General features: G+C 50.1%; 1 protein-coding gene across 2 annotated transcripts in view; it reads left to right on the forward strand.

Moving 5' to 3' along the window:
- EPAS1 (endothelial PAS domain protein 1) overlaps positions 1-15,503 on the forward strand; it is a 79,255-nt gene that overhangs the window by 32,696 nt on the left and 31,056 nt on the right. For both annotated transcript variants that reach the window (XM_054728067.1, XM_028139985.2), the window contains exon 2: positions 12,855-13,045. In XM_054728067.1, the coding sequence (XP_054584042.1) occupies positions 12,855-13,045 (191 nt within the window). The remainder of the gene's footprint in view (positions 1-12,854; positions 13,046-15,503) is intronic.

Here is a 15,503-nt window from a genome sequence, read left to right on the forward strand (position 1 = left end):
GGTGGTTTTGGGCAACAGATTATTCTGTTGTGTCAGGAGGTGGGATCAGAGGCAGAAACCTCCCTGGTCTCCTCAGGGGGTGGCTCAGTGAAAGCTGACTGGCATCTGGCTCACAGAACACCCCCTGCAATAGGGCATCGGGCACAGCCAGCAACTTCTGTATGAAAACATCCTTAGGGGATGGGGATCAGCTTCCTGGGGACAGTGCGAGTCACCGGATGTTAGGTAACCTAGTGATGAATGAGCCACTACCACTCCTCTTCATGAACCCATTTTCTTTTTTGCTTTTCTTTGGAAAGCACCACAGCATTTTAACTCCGCGATCCTAATCCTGCAGCTGGGGGTCACTCCAGCCCTCCACATGGTGGCTGTATCTGAATGAGCGGGACGAAACTGTCCTTGCTGGGGTAAGGCACAGTGCCAGGCTCTGAGATACATAAGAAATTTGACATTCTGTGCCCTCAGAGAAGACCTCGAGGATAAGGAATAATGAAGTGATGCTCCCTTGCAGTTAAGCGGGTTAACTCAATTCTCCAGGCAGGTGTTCAGGGCCCGGGTGGGAGCAGAGATCAGTGTGGGCTGGGTAGAGTGATCAGGAAGACCTCTGTGGAGGTGGTGGGTCTATGTTGGTCCTGAAAGCATAGGGTTTGGAATGTAAGAAAGGAAGGATTGCATTTCTGGGGGAGAGGGGGTCCCTGGGTGGCAGACGGGAGTGTTGAGTGGTGGGTGTCCGTGCAGAGTGTAGGCTGGCCGGAGCAGGTAGGGTGCTGCGGGCTTGTGGGAGCTCCGTTTGGAAAGCAAGTTCAGGACTAACAGACCTCAAGGGGCGTCTAGAGGTTGGACTTCAATGTGAGGGAAGTAGGAAGCCACTCCTGTTTTTATTTTTTTTTAAATATATTTTATTGATTTTTTACAGAGAGGAAGGGAGAGGGATAGAAAGCTAGAAACATCGATGAGAGGGAAACATCAATCAGCTGCCTCCTGCACACCCCCTACTGGGGATGTGCCCGCAACCAAGGTACATGCCCTTGACCGGAATCGAACCTGGGACCTTTCAGTCTGCAGGCCGACGCTCTATCCACTGAGCCAAACCGGTTTTGGCAACCACTCCTGTTTTTAAATCCGGGGTGACATGCCGGAATAATCTGGGGAAAGGGGGTGTAGACTGGTGAGTTAGTCCTCTCGCTGGGTTCTGATTGGAATTGTGTTCTGTTTGATCAGCGGTCGAGGAGGCAAGGGGCAAGGGGAAACAGCTGGAGGATTGGGGCTAAAGTCTTTTTGAAAATAAAACACGACTGGAGCCAGAGGAGGCGTGTGCCCTTGGTGAAGTTTGCTTTTCGTCCCACGGGCCGCGTTGATGAGTTACTGTTCAGCAAGAATGCCTCCCCCAGGTCTCTGTGGGCTGAGCCGAAGCTCCAGCCTGTGGCGGCCCAGGGGTCGCTGCCATATTTAGAGCTCCCAGCAAAGGAACGCGTTCCCCCGGGCTTTGTTGGCGAGCGGGAGGGCTTCTCATACTTGCTGCGCAGTGTGACACATGCTCCCCCAGCAGAACAGGGACCCAGGCTGGGTTCTGCCCTGCCCGTCACCTGGCGCATCAGCCACTAACGAATCAATGGCATAGGCAGCCATCAGATCCTCTGCCTTCATTTGCCAGTCCTTTTGCTGTTGAAGGCCCTCGTCTGCGCTGGGCGCCTTGTGGATACTCAGTGGTGTTTGTTGACTGAATTCTCTCCACTCTGGCTTTTCCTGTCTTGCCCCCTGCCCTCCAGCCTGTCTCCTGGCCACTGGCACCCCTGTTCGTACCCCAGCAGTATCTCTGTCCTTCTTGTCCCTCCTGCTCTCCTGATGGCCTCCCATATCTGCTCCTCCTTCAAACCCCACCTCCAGCACGGAGCTCTCCCCTCTGCCTCCCCTCGTACTCCCATTGCATCGCTGACACCAGGCCCGTCCCTCAGGACTTCACTCCCCACTTCTCTGCTACCTCCCAGTTCCAGGTCTCATTCCATTCCTGACAGCCCCAGCACATGAGGAGGAAAATATTTGTTGAATGAGTAGAGAGAGAGAAGAAAAAAAAAAGCTATTGCTGGGGGGAAAAACACAGCTCTACATCCCAAATTGCTCCATATTATCATTTGAGGGTGTGATAGTAACTTGGGGAAGACTTGCTGGCATTTCCCGTGGCTTTTGATGACTCCTCTACAAAGGAATGGAATGTAGCTTCCTAAATGCGCAGGAACATCTCGAGGCTCATCGCAGTGTGACGGGGCAGAATTGGGAGAAGGCACGGGCTTTCACTGTGGCCATGAACCAGACCCCACAGCTCTGGACTGACTGTGTAAATAGGCTAGAAATCAGGCTTCCAAAGGAAGCCCAGGAGGGAAAGGGTCTCTGACTTTCTCTCCGGCTCCTTTCTCTCTCCTTTCCCTCTGCTTTCTCTCTTCCTTTTTTAAAGAGGGGGGGGGGGGGGGGGGGAGGAGAATGACAGCGCCTCTGTGTGCCCCCACCCCTTCTCTCGAATTTGGAAATGCTTTAAATACCAGGCCCCGGAGTTCTGGCATCAGATTAGGATTAGTAAAGCCAATCCTAGGGTATTTCACTATTAGCATATGATGGAGCACCAGACCCGATGAAAAGATGAAACAAACGTTACTTCCTTTGAAATCCAAGAGTCTGAAATAAAGAAGAGAGAATTGACCCTTAAAATGATATTCTGTACTTGAAAAGAGCTCTCTCTCTGACAACTGCCTATTCCAGTTATGGCTTTTTAACATTTTTTTTTTTTTCACCCAGAATGTCTGACGACACAGCCAGGGGAATTTCTGCCCCCTGCTTCCTGAATATACCCAGCACTGGCCCCTGAGGCGGCCCGGCTGTGTTTTCTCATGACACGATGATTATTTTTGGCATCGCACATACTTTCTCTAATGTTATTACCCCCTCCCAACCCCCCACCTTGGTTGCCTTTTGATGAGCAATTGTTTTGGCAACTCTGCATAAATCAGGGATTAATTTTAGTTCAGTGTGTTGGGGGGGTTTGGAGTAGGAGAGAGGGGGACCTCTGCTTTTGCCTCCTCTGCAGCACCCAACCCCCACTGCAGTGCGGGCACAGAGATTCTCTCCCCCCACTCATGAAAGAGCTTGCTTTCACGAGGCTCTGTGCTCATCATTCATCCCTTTTGCCGGCGGGGCTCCAGGGGGTATCTAGAGGTGACGCTGGGGGCTGCACCTCGGGGATGGCATCTTAATGACTTGCCTTGGCGGGTGTTAGAACAGCCCCATTCAGAGTGAGTTCCCTCCCTGTGCAGTTGGCTCGCTCAGCCTCTGTCCATAGATGTTCTCTTGTTCACGCTGCATGAGGAAATGGAGATTTCCAAGTGGGAAGCAGCCTTCCCAGTGCTTTAACTCTTCACTGAAGGGACGAGGTGCGGCGGAGAGCCCAAACCTAAGCTGGCCCAGCTGCAGCTCCCGGGAGAGCAGCGAGGCCCCGCCCTGGGGATGGAGGCCAAGCCAGCTGGGATCACTTTTTCTTTCCTCCCGAGAGGGAAAGGAGAAGAGTAAAGGGCACACTTGAATTGTCTTGATGATCAGTGAGCAAATATTTGCCCAGGTTGCCTGCCGTGGCCCAAGTCCCGTGATGGATGCACAGAAGTCGATGTGGGGCCTATGTCCTATCCCCCGAGGGCACCAAGCTTGCCCAGAAAAGCCAGCGAGACAGGGAGGCCTTTAATGAAGGCAAGTGAGTAATGCAGGAAGAAAGCGCCTTGGAGAAGAAAGTGAGGGTGGCCAGGGAAGAATCTGGGGGAAGTAGAGCTTGAACTGGCCCCGAGGATGGAGTTTTAAGAAATAAGGGATGACACGATAGAGGTGGAGAAGATGTGAGGGAGGAGACCTCAAAGTAGGGCTTAGTGAGCCCTAGCCGGTTTGGCTCAATGGATAGAGCATAGGCCTGTGGACTGAAGGGTCCTGGATTCAATTCTAACCCAAGGGCATGTGCCTAGGTGGTAGGCTCGATCCCTAGGACCGAGTGTGGGAAGCAACCAATCCATGTGTCTCTCTCACATCAATGTTTCTCTCTCTCCCCTGCCCTTCCACTCTCTCTTTAAAAATCAAGGGAAAAAATACCCTCGGGTGAGGATTAACAACAACAAAAACAAGCATCTCTAAGCAGAGAGAAAGTATTCCACTGGACCTGGTGAGTCCATTGAGGGCTGACCTAGGGCAAGAGGGTGACCAGATATCACCTTTGCTGCCTCCCAGATCAAGAGCTCATCTAGGAGTGTCCTTTGAGGGCTCCTCCCCGCCCCCCCTCCGCCCCCACATAAATCCAGCTCAGCTAAACCTTTTGACCCTATAAGAAGGACCTGCCTGTGCACATTTTGGGAAAAGTTGCCCAGTTTGAATGAAGAATATTAGATTTAGAGTCCAAGGATGGGTGTGAGTGCTGGCTCCATCTGGGTGACACTGGGCATGCCACTGGCATCCTCGGGTCTGTTTCCTCGTGTGTCAAACAGGGATGGGGCCACGGCTTCCTCATGAGATTGTCTCAGGATGGGATCAGAGGCGGTGCGATGAGAGCTCATCATTCTGCAGCTACTGCACGTGGCTCTTTCCCAGCCGCAGCTGCAGCCTCTCAGCCGGCTGGGGATAAGGGGTCCCTCCACCGGAGTCTGCACAGTGTAGGGGTCGGGCAGCAGCAGGCATCAGAGGCCAGAGAGAGCAATGGAGAGACAGGCACACGCCCGCTGTGGCTACCGGCTGTCCTCCCCTTTTCGTGGGTGCAGATGCCACCGAGTCGCCTCTGTCAGTGCCCTGGGTGTGGTGAGATTGCGACAGGTGGAAAACACATGGAACAACAAGAGTGGCCATCTTCGCAGACCTGGACTCCCCAATTTCAGTAGCTGGCCACCCCTGTTCAGATGCTGTCACCTGGACATGGCAGGAGGGAAAGGGGAAGCCTAAGGGGCTGGGGGCGGGGGTGGGGTGACTGGGCAGAGAAAGCTGCTGAGAGGGTGTGCACATCCTGAATGCTTCCCTTCCCCGGTACCTGTCTCTGCATCGCCTCCTCCGGGGCTCCACATTCAGTAACACGGCTGGATGCGTGTTATCTTTTATTACACAGAACAAATTAAAACGCATCACCCGATAAAAGGTGGACATCACAGTGTTATTTATAACAGCTGGGACTTAGAAACCATATCTGAACACCAACAGTCAAGTGCATTGTGGTCCACCCACACAACATGACATTGCTGGCTGTTACAAATGTGTTTAAAGAATTCTTTGAAATGTGATAAAATGTTAAGTAAAAAGCCATAAATCCAATGGGACTTCCATTTTTTTTTTTTCTTTAGGCCTTTGTGTATGTTCACCATTGCCTCCTTAGATATGCATTACCCTTGTTCCCACCATAGCCTTTTTTTAAAAAAGGAAATAATCTGTTACGATAAACTTGGTTATGAGATGGTAATGCATGATGAAGGCCCATTTCCAGTTAGGTGATAGGTGTAGTGGCTGGTTGGCAAGGAACTCTGTTTGTGTGTCCTTAAAAGAGACCTCAGGGATTTTGCTCCAACTCCACACCTTTCTGAGCCTCAATTTTCCTCATCTCTAAAATGGGAATCATGATATCTGCTCTTTCTATCCTACTGGGAAGATTTCCGGATCTACTTGTAAAGTGCTTTAAAAGGAATGATACAGGCTTAAAGGGGTATCACTCATTAATAGGTTGAACAAAGAGAACCCTGCTAATGCTTGGGCTTGGTGAAGCTAAGCATAGGGACAGTTTGTCACTGTTACTCCTGTACACGCACGGCTTCTCCCAGCTGGGCTGGGGCTGCACACGTCCGTCCTCCGATTAGGGAAGGAGCTGGGTTATCTGGGGCCCAGATGGGCAGTCACCTATGGGGCTGCTCAGTAATTGGATCTGCTGATTTCTTCTCTGAGGCTGCCTGGAGCAGAGAAGGCCACCAGATAAGCATCTCCAGTGGGCCCCAAGCACAATTGACCATTAGAGGGCCATGGCTGGGTGGGCCTCAGACATTACTGTCAGCTCTGAATGCAGTCCAGGCCCTTCCTCTAGGGGCACAGAGTGAGTCAGGGGCCGTCACAGTGAGCAGGGAGCTGGGGCTCAGCCCAGGGGAGTGGAGTTTGGAGGTTGAGGTATGAGACACTTTTCAGGATTCCTCATCCAAGGAAGGGGTCAGTGAAAACCTCCATTCCTGTTTTAGCCACTCCAGCCCTCATCTCCTCTGTGTATCCCCTCTTTAGGACTTTTGATGTACTAGTCTGTAGTATTACTATCTCCCAGCAGGCTGTGGTCTCTTTCAGGGCCGAGACCAGGTGGGTTTGATCTGCCCAGTTCCTCCTGAGTTAGATTTCTTCCATGTTGACGGGCCTATGTTGATGCCCTTTCCTCCCCTTTATAATAGGTTCCCCTGTTAATCACTATTGCCTTTGCATGACATCAGAATGTCCCCGGAAAGCTGGTCACCAGAACACTCCCTCTTCTAAGACATTTTTGCCTGCAGAGCCAAAGGCCATTCTTTCGGAAACCTTCAATTGTGGCAAGGCCTTATCTTTGAGGGCACATTTTATTCTTTTAAACAACCAAATTCCATCCACGGGGGTGGGTCCATGGGAGAATATTGTTTGGAATTCAAAACGAAGCGTGGTTTATGAAGTATTCTGACTTGATTTTCTTGTGGGGCTCTGTAACTAATTCTTAAAAGACCTCCCCAAAATGCTTAGGACATCGACCACTTCACAGGCAGGAGTGAAGTTTGTAGCTTCTCCCGAGGTGGCTGTTTTGAGGGGCAGCTGCGTTTTCTGGGGCGCCCATTCAAACCGCTGCCTCCTCACTTTGGCCTCTCTCTGTCAGTTACAGCATCTGGTACAGGGATAGACACACCAGCTCCCAGATAAATAACTGGCTGTTGGTGGTGACTCCCAATTTGCTGGCCATGGTGAATGCGGACACGGTGCATTTCAGAGGGAAAGAGTGTGGTTAGGTTTAAGGAGCAGGCTGGGTGTCAGTCCTCCAAAGACGTGTGACCACAGCACCAGAAACCTGTGGTTTAATAAGCTGTAGCCTCAAGTTGCAAACCACTGCTAGGCAACAAACACTGCGTATTTTAAATGAGGGTCAGATGAAATGCACCTAGCCCCCAGTGCTCAATCAGTATCAGGTTCCTTTGCCTTTCACCAAAAATAAAGGCGGGGGGTGGGAGGGGGTATCTTAAAGCTGACTGCTTTGCCACAGTGGTTCCCAGCCCTGGAGAATCACATGGGAAGCTTTAAAGCCCTGGTGCTCAGGCTGCACCCCAGACCTATTCCATGGGAATCCACAAAGGACCCAGGCATCAGTTTGTAAAGCTCCTCTCGGATGGTTCCAGTGAGGAGCCAAGATGGAGAAGCACTGGCTTTGGTTCTGCTCTCATTTCATCCACGAGGCAGTCGCCCCCTAGGTGTGTGGGCCAGCCACTCGTCCTCTTCTCTGGGACCCGACGCCGGTGTGTTCCTCCCTCTGGCAGCCTCATCCGGGGGTCCGGGGAGCTCCTCCTCATTGCATTTGACCTCATTTCCTCATTCACAGCTCCTGCATACTGGTACCCGCTTAGAATTTCAGCACCAACCAATAGACTCATCTAAGATGGCTTCATTAGCTTCAGCCTCTCCCCCTGACCCATAACCCATTCTGCTCCTCAGCCATCACACCTTATAGGTAATGGACATAGGGTTTTGATACCCTGGTGGTCCCCAGGTGTTACGGGGGGCAGTTCTCATCATACAGAACATCAGGAGACTATCGCTAATTAAGCAACCAGCCCCGTGGGCCCAGCTGGTGACATCCTGAACATCCCCCCGGGCTGTGTTCACCTGGAAGCCAGAAACCAGGATCATCTTGCCCAAGAGCTGACAATGGTTCCATCTTGGAGCCCTGACCCAGAAGTTAAGGAGACATTTTTAAGATAACGAAGCTCTGGACCAAGAGATTTTTCCTGGTTGAACTGGAGCGTCCACCAGCTGGAGCTTTAGGGCAGTCACGTGGGTTTTGTCTTTTTGACGGGCTGCCTGGCCCTCACGTGGATACTTTCCTCTGGTGGGACCCGATGTCTCACACTTTGAGTTTCCAACTCGGGGGACTGAAGTATAAATTTGTGTATATTAAGATGTAAGAGGGAAAAAAAATACAGACGGAAACTGCTTGTTCTCCACGGAGAGAGACACACATGCAGGTTGGCCCCGCAGCTTTTAGGGAGCACTAGGGAGTCCCTTCTGACATCACCACCCCAGCCCAGCCCTGCAGAGATGGAGGCAGCCTCCTGCAAAGCCCACCGCTCTGGCTCCCCGTCTTCCTACTCACTCCCCATTCGAACTCCGATACGGCTTTTTAGTCCTACTCCTGATGTCTAGGTCCTTTCCCCCGGGTGAGTGGGTGTTCACTTAAGGACAGAGTCTCCTCCCATCCCCCCGTGGAATCTTTATGTCACTGTCTCTTTTCAAAGCTTTAACCTTCCTCTTCCTCCTGTCCTGTACGTGAACATCCAATTTGTGGGCAAGTATCTAACACGGCACCGTGCGTTTCGAGGGCATACAATAAGCAACCGTTTCCTTGCTGCCGGTGGAGAAACCTTTGATCCTGGAGAACTAGGTCTGAGACAATATCTAATTTAACAAGTTCCTTAATCCCTCTGAATCCCCACTTCTTGGGGATGAGAGTTCCTATCTCTCGGGGCTGTTGCGAGACTCGCATGAGATAACATGAGACTCGCATGAGATAACACGTGTAGGAACAAAAAGTGTTCTCTGAGCCCTGCAAACATCACCAAGGTATTGTTACGTGTCCTCCGAGGATCAGCTGAAACCCTGCCTCCCTCGCCTTGTTTACTCACAGCTTGTTTCTTATCTTAACCATCCATAGTGCTTATTGTTTGTCCTTGTTTTGTAGTTAATAGAAATGTTTCAAGTTGCCGGCTCCCTAACTAGAATGCATTCACCTTGAAAACAAGGAATGCACTTCTTATCCACCCTGCAGGTCCGCAGGTCCAGCACAGAGCTCGGTAAACACCTCTGTGTCTGCAGGCCCAGGTGCCCAGGGCCAGGTTTACGCTGCGTGTCCCATAAACAAAATATTGTGTAAGACCAGCCTGTGGTCACAGCGAGGCCACCAAGAAAAACAGGCGCGGGAACTTGGTCGAAAGAGCAACGTGGAGTAAGAAATACATTTCTGAGTCTTTTCTGAGGATTTGGAAAACTTAGGATAAAAGATCTTTTTTTACAAGAAACCAGAGAATTCTAACATGCCGTGTCTAGAATGGTCATTAAAAAAAAAAATCTGGTCTATTGCAGTTAATTCTAGAACCCATCTAGGGAGAGAAAATGAAGTTGGAGTATTTTAGGAAACAAAGTCTCGTTGACGGAAGAAGGTTCAGCAACATGACACAAAGGACTGGTCAAGATCAGCCTGACCCCAAATATGCCTCCAGCCCTGAGACGGTTTGGCGATGAAGAACAGCTGTGATGGCCAAAGTCTGAATGTGACTAATACTCATATTAGCCAGATAACGGAATCATTATTGTCTGTCAGGATGATTTCCATTTGTGGAGAGCTTTCTGGCACAGGCGTACCTCAGAGATATTGCAGGTCCGTTTCAGAGCACCGCAATAAAGTAGGTCGTAAGCTTTGCTTGGGGAGGGTCTTGCCTTCGATTTGTAAAAAAACACACACAACATCTGTGAAAGCACAGTAAAGCGAAGTGCAATAAAGCGAGGTACGCCTGTACTGCCAACCCTTCTACACTCATCTCATTTGATCCTTACAAATAAGGCATGAGATCGCTCCCGTTTTACAGATGAGGCTATCAGGGCACAAAGAATGCGCTTTCTTGCCCAAAGTCAGATAGCTAGATAGTTTGTGGCCAATATAGTAAAACACCAGTCCTCCTAACTTTCAGTCCCCTGTTCTATTTGCTAAGAGACCTAACCCATGATAAATTGTGTGAGGAAGTAGACTGTATATTCAGCAGTTGGGCTTGCGGGGGGCGCGGGGAGGGGGGAGTCTTACCTTCACACTTGGTGTTAATTATACTTGTTCTTCAGTGTTGCTAATGAAATCATGACAGTGTTACACATGACAGTGTTGACTCTTCCGAGAGTCAACATTAGGCAGATATCTCTGGGCTGTGTCAAGTTGAACTAGATAACTTCATTAAAGTCATGTTAGTCCCCAACGTGCAACTAAAAACCAGGTAGCTAAAATGGAGTCGTGACTTTTAAAAACCAAACGGCTGTGTGAGATTCTCAATCGTTCTTTTTCTAAATGTTGAGATGTTGCTGGTTCTTTATTTCTCGCTAAAGCCACTGTCTCCTACCATTAAGCAGTGGGAAGTGTACTGGCCTAAGAAGAGATGGGTCCTAGCCCTAGCTCTGCCACTAATCAGCTAGATGGCTTTTGGTAAGTCACTTAACTGGGCTGCGCCTCAGTTTCCAGATCTGTGAAATGGGGACAGCAGTGATTCCTGTCTTGCCCATCTCACAAGATGGTTGTGAGGATGGAATTAGACAGGAGCACCCATGTGTCTCAGGACTTCTAAGTGCCTTTCTCACTGACAATCTCCAGGGCTTATGCACACACTGGCTTTGTGATCTTGGGAAAGTTGCTTATGTTCAAGCCAGTTTCCACATTTGTAAATTCTGCTCACAAAACCCTTCCATATTGTGTTGTTAGGAGGATTATAATAAGGTAATATCTGTAAGGTACTTGGTGCAATGCCAGGCACAAAAGTAGGTGTCAATGAACATTTGCAGGTCCAGGGAACATGGTAGGACCCAAGTGTCAAATGCCGTTACCAGACAGAGCGCTGACCCCAGACTGCTTTTCCCCTTCCTGGTTCTCTCTGCTTCGTCTGCTCTTCACTCTAAGGAAGGGACAATGGCAAAGGGACACTCTGTGCACACACACACTGGTGTTAATGTCACAGCCTGTTCTGGGGACCTTCCCCACCCCAGGATGGCTTCTCTAGGTGCCCCTGATGACTGGTCACGTGTTGACGTTGCTTTTGTTGGGGTGTGCCAGGGTTGGTGCTGGAGAATGGAATCAGGATCTTAGAGACGCTGGCTTTCCTGACATACAGGGTGATGTGTACAGTTTCAGTGTCCTGTCCCCTTCCCACCCTTACTTCCTGTGCCAGGATAGCTGCGAACCTTGCCCAGCGGCTTTTTCTCCACAATCAGAGGTCGACACTAAGATGCAAGTGGGAGAAACTAATATGCAAACTGTCACGAGAGATCTGGTGCAAAAGCAACTTGATCATGAGGGCAGATCCGAGAGGGTGGTGATGGGTGGGGTGCAAGGGAGGGAGTTCTGGGAATTGGAAGTCGGGGAGAGAAAGGTCCAGGGATTAGGTGAAGGAAACATAAAAGAGAGCTAGGACAAGAAAAAAAAAAGTTTTACCCTTTCACAGTTTTTCTGAAGGTTCTTCTTGACCATTAACAGCGATTGGACATTCTTTCTGCCATCTGGGCAAGCGGTGCTTAATCCATCCGGGGAGCGGGATGTCCTGTTTTTTAAAACGAAACATGTTGTAAAGTCAAAGCAGTGCCTCTGCCCCAGATCCTGAAGGGTTTGAAAGGCATGTCCACATTCCACGAATCCCAAAAGTCAGATTTTCTGTCCAGATTAAAGGCGGCGAAGCCAGACAAGTGGAGCACAGCCCTGGCCTGGAATCTCAGATGGGAGGACAGAGACAGTGAGCTGGAGCCAGTTGGATGAGGCCTTGAGGGCCATACTGCATTGGACACTTAAAAAAAAACAAAAAAAAAACTTGTTTACCAACCGCACAATACACGTTATTTCTAGAAACATAAGAAAATACAGATAAGCACGAGGGGGAAAAAACCCCCATGTGCTCACCAACCCAAAACTGCTAACATCTTTGTCTATAGAGAGACAAGACAATCAATCATCCATGGTTCTGGGGCCCTCCTGCTGGTGCTGGGCCCCGCTTCCCCAGGTACCTGCAGAAAAGCTGCAGAGAAATTAGCCTCGATGGACCCATTTCCTCATCTGTAAATTAGAGATGATGATGATGATGATGATAACGACTTGCAGGGGTACTTGCAAGAATTAAAGAAGCTAAAGTAGTAGTGCTTAAACCAGTGCCTGAGATATAGTAAGGCACTGTACGTATGATAGCTGTAAGAATAATAGTTATTTTATTCTCTTTCTAGACTTTTTCCAATATAACATACAAGAACTATTCCATATATTTCTATGAAAATTGGGTTGTACTGTAGACTTTGGCAATGTTTTTATTCTCATGATCATCCTTTCATGGACAAATTTGTTAACATTAGCTACCATTGATTGCTTCCAGGGGAGATAGGCCTGATGCTAAAGAGTTTACATAAATTGTCATACTTAATCCTCACAATAACTCTCTGGAGTATAAGTACTGTTACGACCATTTTACAGATGAGAAAACTGAGGCTAAGCAATTTAAATAATTTGAATATATAGAACTGCACATTCACCTCAGCCCCAAGATAACCAGGACCAGGGCCAAGGCATTGCCAGTGGATGAATTTAATTGGCAAGTCTTTGCTCAGACCCCACCATGTGAAGCCCTGTCTGGGCAGACAGGGGGAGCAAAGCAGGCAGGAAGACAGTACCCATGAGAGCAGAGCTCACAGTAGAAAGCAGGTTGTGTGGTTCAGATGACTGGTGTGAGCACGTATTGGTTCAATGTGAGAGCTTGGTCGTACCATGGGTGGGGATCCCTCGGGATGCCTTGATCCAAGGGTATGATAGAATGACAGTGACATTGTAGGGACTAACCCCTTCTCTCTCAATCTAGGAGTAGCTCGGAGAGGAGGAAGGAGAAGTCCCGGGATGCAGCAAGGTGCCGAAGGAGCAAGGAGACGGAGGTCTTCTACGAGCTGGCCCACGAGCTGCCCTTGCCTCACAGTGTGAGCTCCCACCTGGACAAGGCCTCCATCATGCGGCTGGCTATCAGCTTCCTGCGAACACACAAGCTCCTGTCCTCAGGTGAGGCTGGTAGACGCGCCCAGTAGGCTCCGTTGTGTCAGAGTTAGAAGGCCACTGGGAAGGTCTCCCCACCCAGGAACTCCCACTCTGCAAAACTTCCACCCACAGAAACACCATCATCAGTGCTTTACTCCTTCATGTTACACCCCTCCCTTGCAGCAATGACCTTTACCCTGAATATAGCCATGAGATGAAGGGCAAGGGACCAAAGAAATGCATGGGCACCTGGAGGCTAAGAGGAGAGGAGGGCTGGGAGAACAAAGCAGCTTTTGCTGGCCTCTCAACTGCTTTCCCATTGGCTGTATCTCCCAGCTACCTTCTCCAGAAGGGCAGAGATGTGCCCCGACGGTCTTCCCCTCTTCCTAGCCGATACTCCAGGCCAATTATTTAGGGCCTCTGCTCTTGGTTTCCTCAACTGCAAAAAGAGGTTAAAAATGCATGCTGCATAGGGTGTCGGTGAGAATTAACCAAGATGCTGTCTTTAAGGCGCCTGGCCCAGCCACACTCATTCACGCTGGGTCGTCTTTGACGGATAACAACCTCCCCGTGGAACTAACTCATTCTCACCCTCCCTGGTATCTCTGTAAGTCTCAAGTTCACAAAACATTTTTTTTTCGCAGAGTTTACATTCTTCATAAAGCCATTTCCTGTTAGTCCTGACCGAAGGAGATGGCCTCAGGAATGTCCCAGTTTCGGATCTTATGCGACAGTCCCATTTAGTCGGTCAATTTTGTAAGGAATCAGGGCGGTGGGTAGTGTCGCCTGTTGCGGCACTCCAGGTTGGCAGCATCCAAGGTAGTGAGGGCGAGGGAGGCGGGCAGGGCAGGGAAGGGAAGGTTCTCAGTTTGGTGGTTGGTTTTCAGTTTTCCTGAGTGAGCAGGGTGCCTTGGAGCCGGGTGGATTCCGCCATCCTGTTATGAAGTGGCTATTCTGGGAAAGTAACCCTGAGCAAGGGGAATCCAGCGTGAGGTTGGGAGGCCAGACGGACAAATGCTATTCTGGGCCCTGGAGCACAGGAAGGATGTGAGGAAAAGACTTTCAGAAAATAGGATGACAGCTCAGTGGGACCGAGGGTTGGAGGGCTCAGCCTGTACTGTGAGTGCAAAGAATCTTGGAAAAGTACAGACAGGAGGGGGAGAACCAAGGGCACAGACAGACTCTATAAAATACTTTCAAGGAAACAATGCAAAGCTGTGGGAGATTCGTTGTCAGGCATGCTACAGAAAGCGGGAACAATGGGCTGAAGTGTAGGAAGGGCCTGGAGATGCCATCTCAGGGGACACGTGTACCTCTTTCTTTTAAAGAGGCTCATCTCCTGGGACAGGTCAGGGCAGTATCTGAATCTGCTCTACACATACACAGAGTCGGCAGTGGAAAATTTAATAACTAGATGAAGACCCTTCCCGTCACCCAGAGACATCTTCTCAACTTCCTAGTAGTGGTACTTGAAATTCTGCTCTTAGACATTAATTCCTTTGGGTTAATCATTGCTTCCTTCCACCACCATCCCCCATTCCTCCACCAACAGAGAGCCCCAGAAAGGTTAATACATTAATCCCGGGACACCTCTCGGATTGAATTTGGACTACAGGACGTTTCACAGATGATGAAACCTGAAGCACAGAGAAGCCAAGGTTGCCCAGAGTCACACACTTGGGACAGGGCGAATCTGTGCCTGAAATTCAAGTCGTTCTACGTCTTGGTCCATCTTGGGGAAAATACCCAGGAGGGCAGGTCCTTTCTGCAACCTGAGCAGGCGCAGATGTTGACAAGGACTGGGTGTGTGTGGAAGAGGAGGGGAAAGGCAGGGAACCAGGATCATCTTGCCCAAGAGCTGACAATGGTTCCATCTTGGAGCCCTGACCCAGAAGTTAAGGAGACATTTTTAAGATAACGAAGCTCTGGACCAAGAGATTGTTCCTGGTTGAACTGTAGCATCTACCAGCTGGAGCTTTAGGGCAGTCACGTCGTTGGTTTTGTCTTTTGATGGGCTGCCTGGTCCATCTTGGGAAAAATACCCAGGAGGGCAGGTCCTTTCTGCAACCTGGGTGTGTGTGGAAGAGGAGGGGAAAGGCAGGGAACCAAAGTTAAATGGAGGTGCTCGGGGCCGACCCTAAGCAGTGGGGAGGAGAAGAGGTCCTCACCCATTCGGTGAGTTGTTCCTGTCCTTTCTGTTCATGTGCATGGCCTTGTTTTCCATGTTCTCCCATCCATAAGCCTCTCAGTGGTTCAGAAGCTGACTTTGAGAGGACCCTGCCTCAGAGGCTGAGCACGTCTTGCACGTGAGCTGATGGGAACCCCCTGTGCGCCAGACACGCCAAGGGAGCTAGGAGCAGAGTGGCCACAGCGAGACCTCACACATCTCCACTCGGGAGCCTTTGTTGCAAGTTGTGGACACAAACTGCCTGCCCTCTGGCTGGGCTCGGCCCCGGACCAACAAGAGTCCTCAGCATGTCAG

Source organism: Eptesicus fuscus, chromosome 16 (assembly GCF_027574615.1).
Source record: "Eptesicus fuscus isolate TK198812 chromosome 16, DD_ASM_mEF_20220401, whole genome shotgun sequence".
NCBI classification, from domain to species: Eukaryota; Metazoa; Chordata; class Mammalia; order Chiroptera; family Vespertilionidae; genus Eptesicus; species Eptesicus fuscus.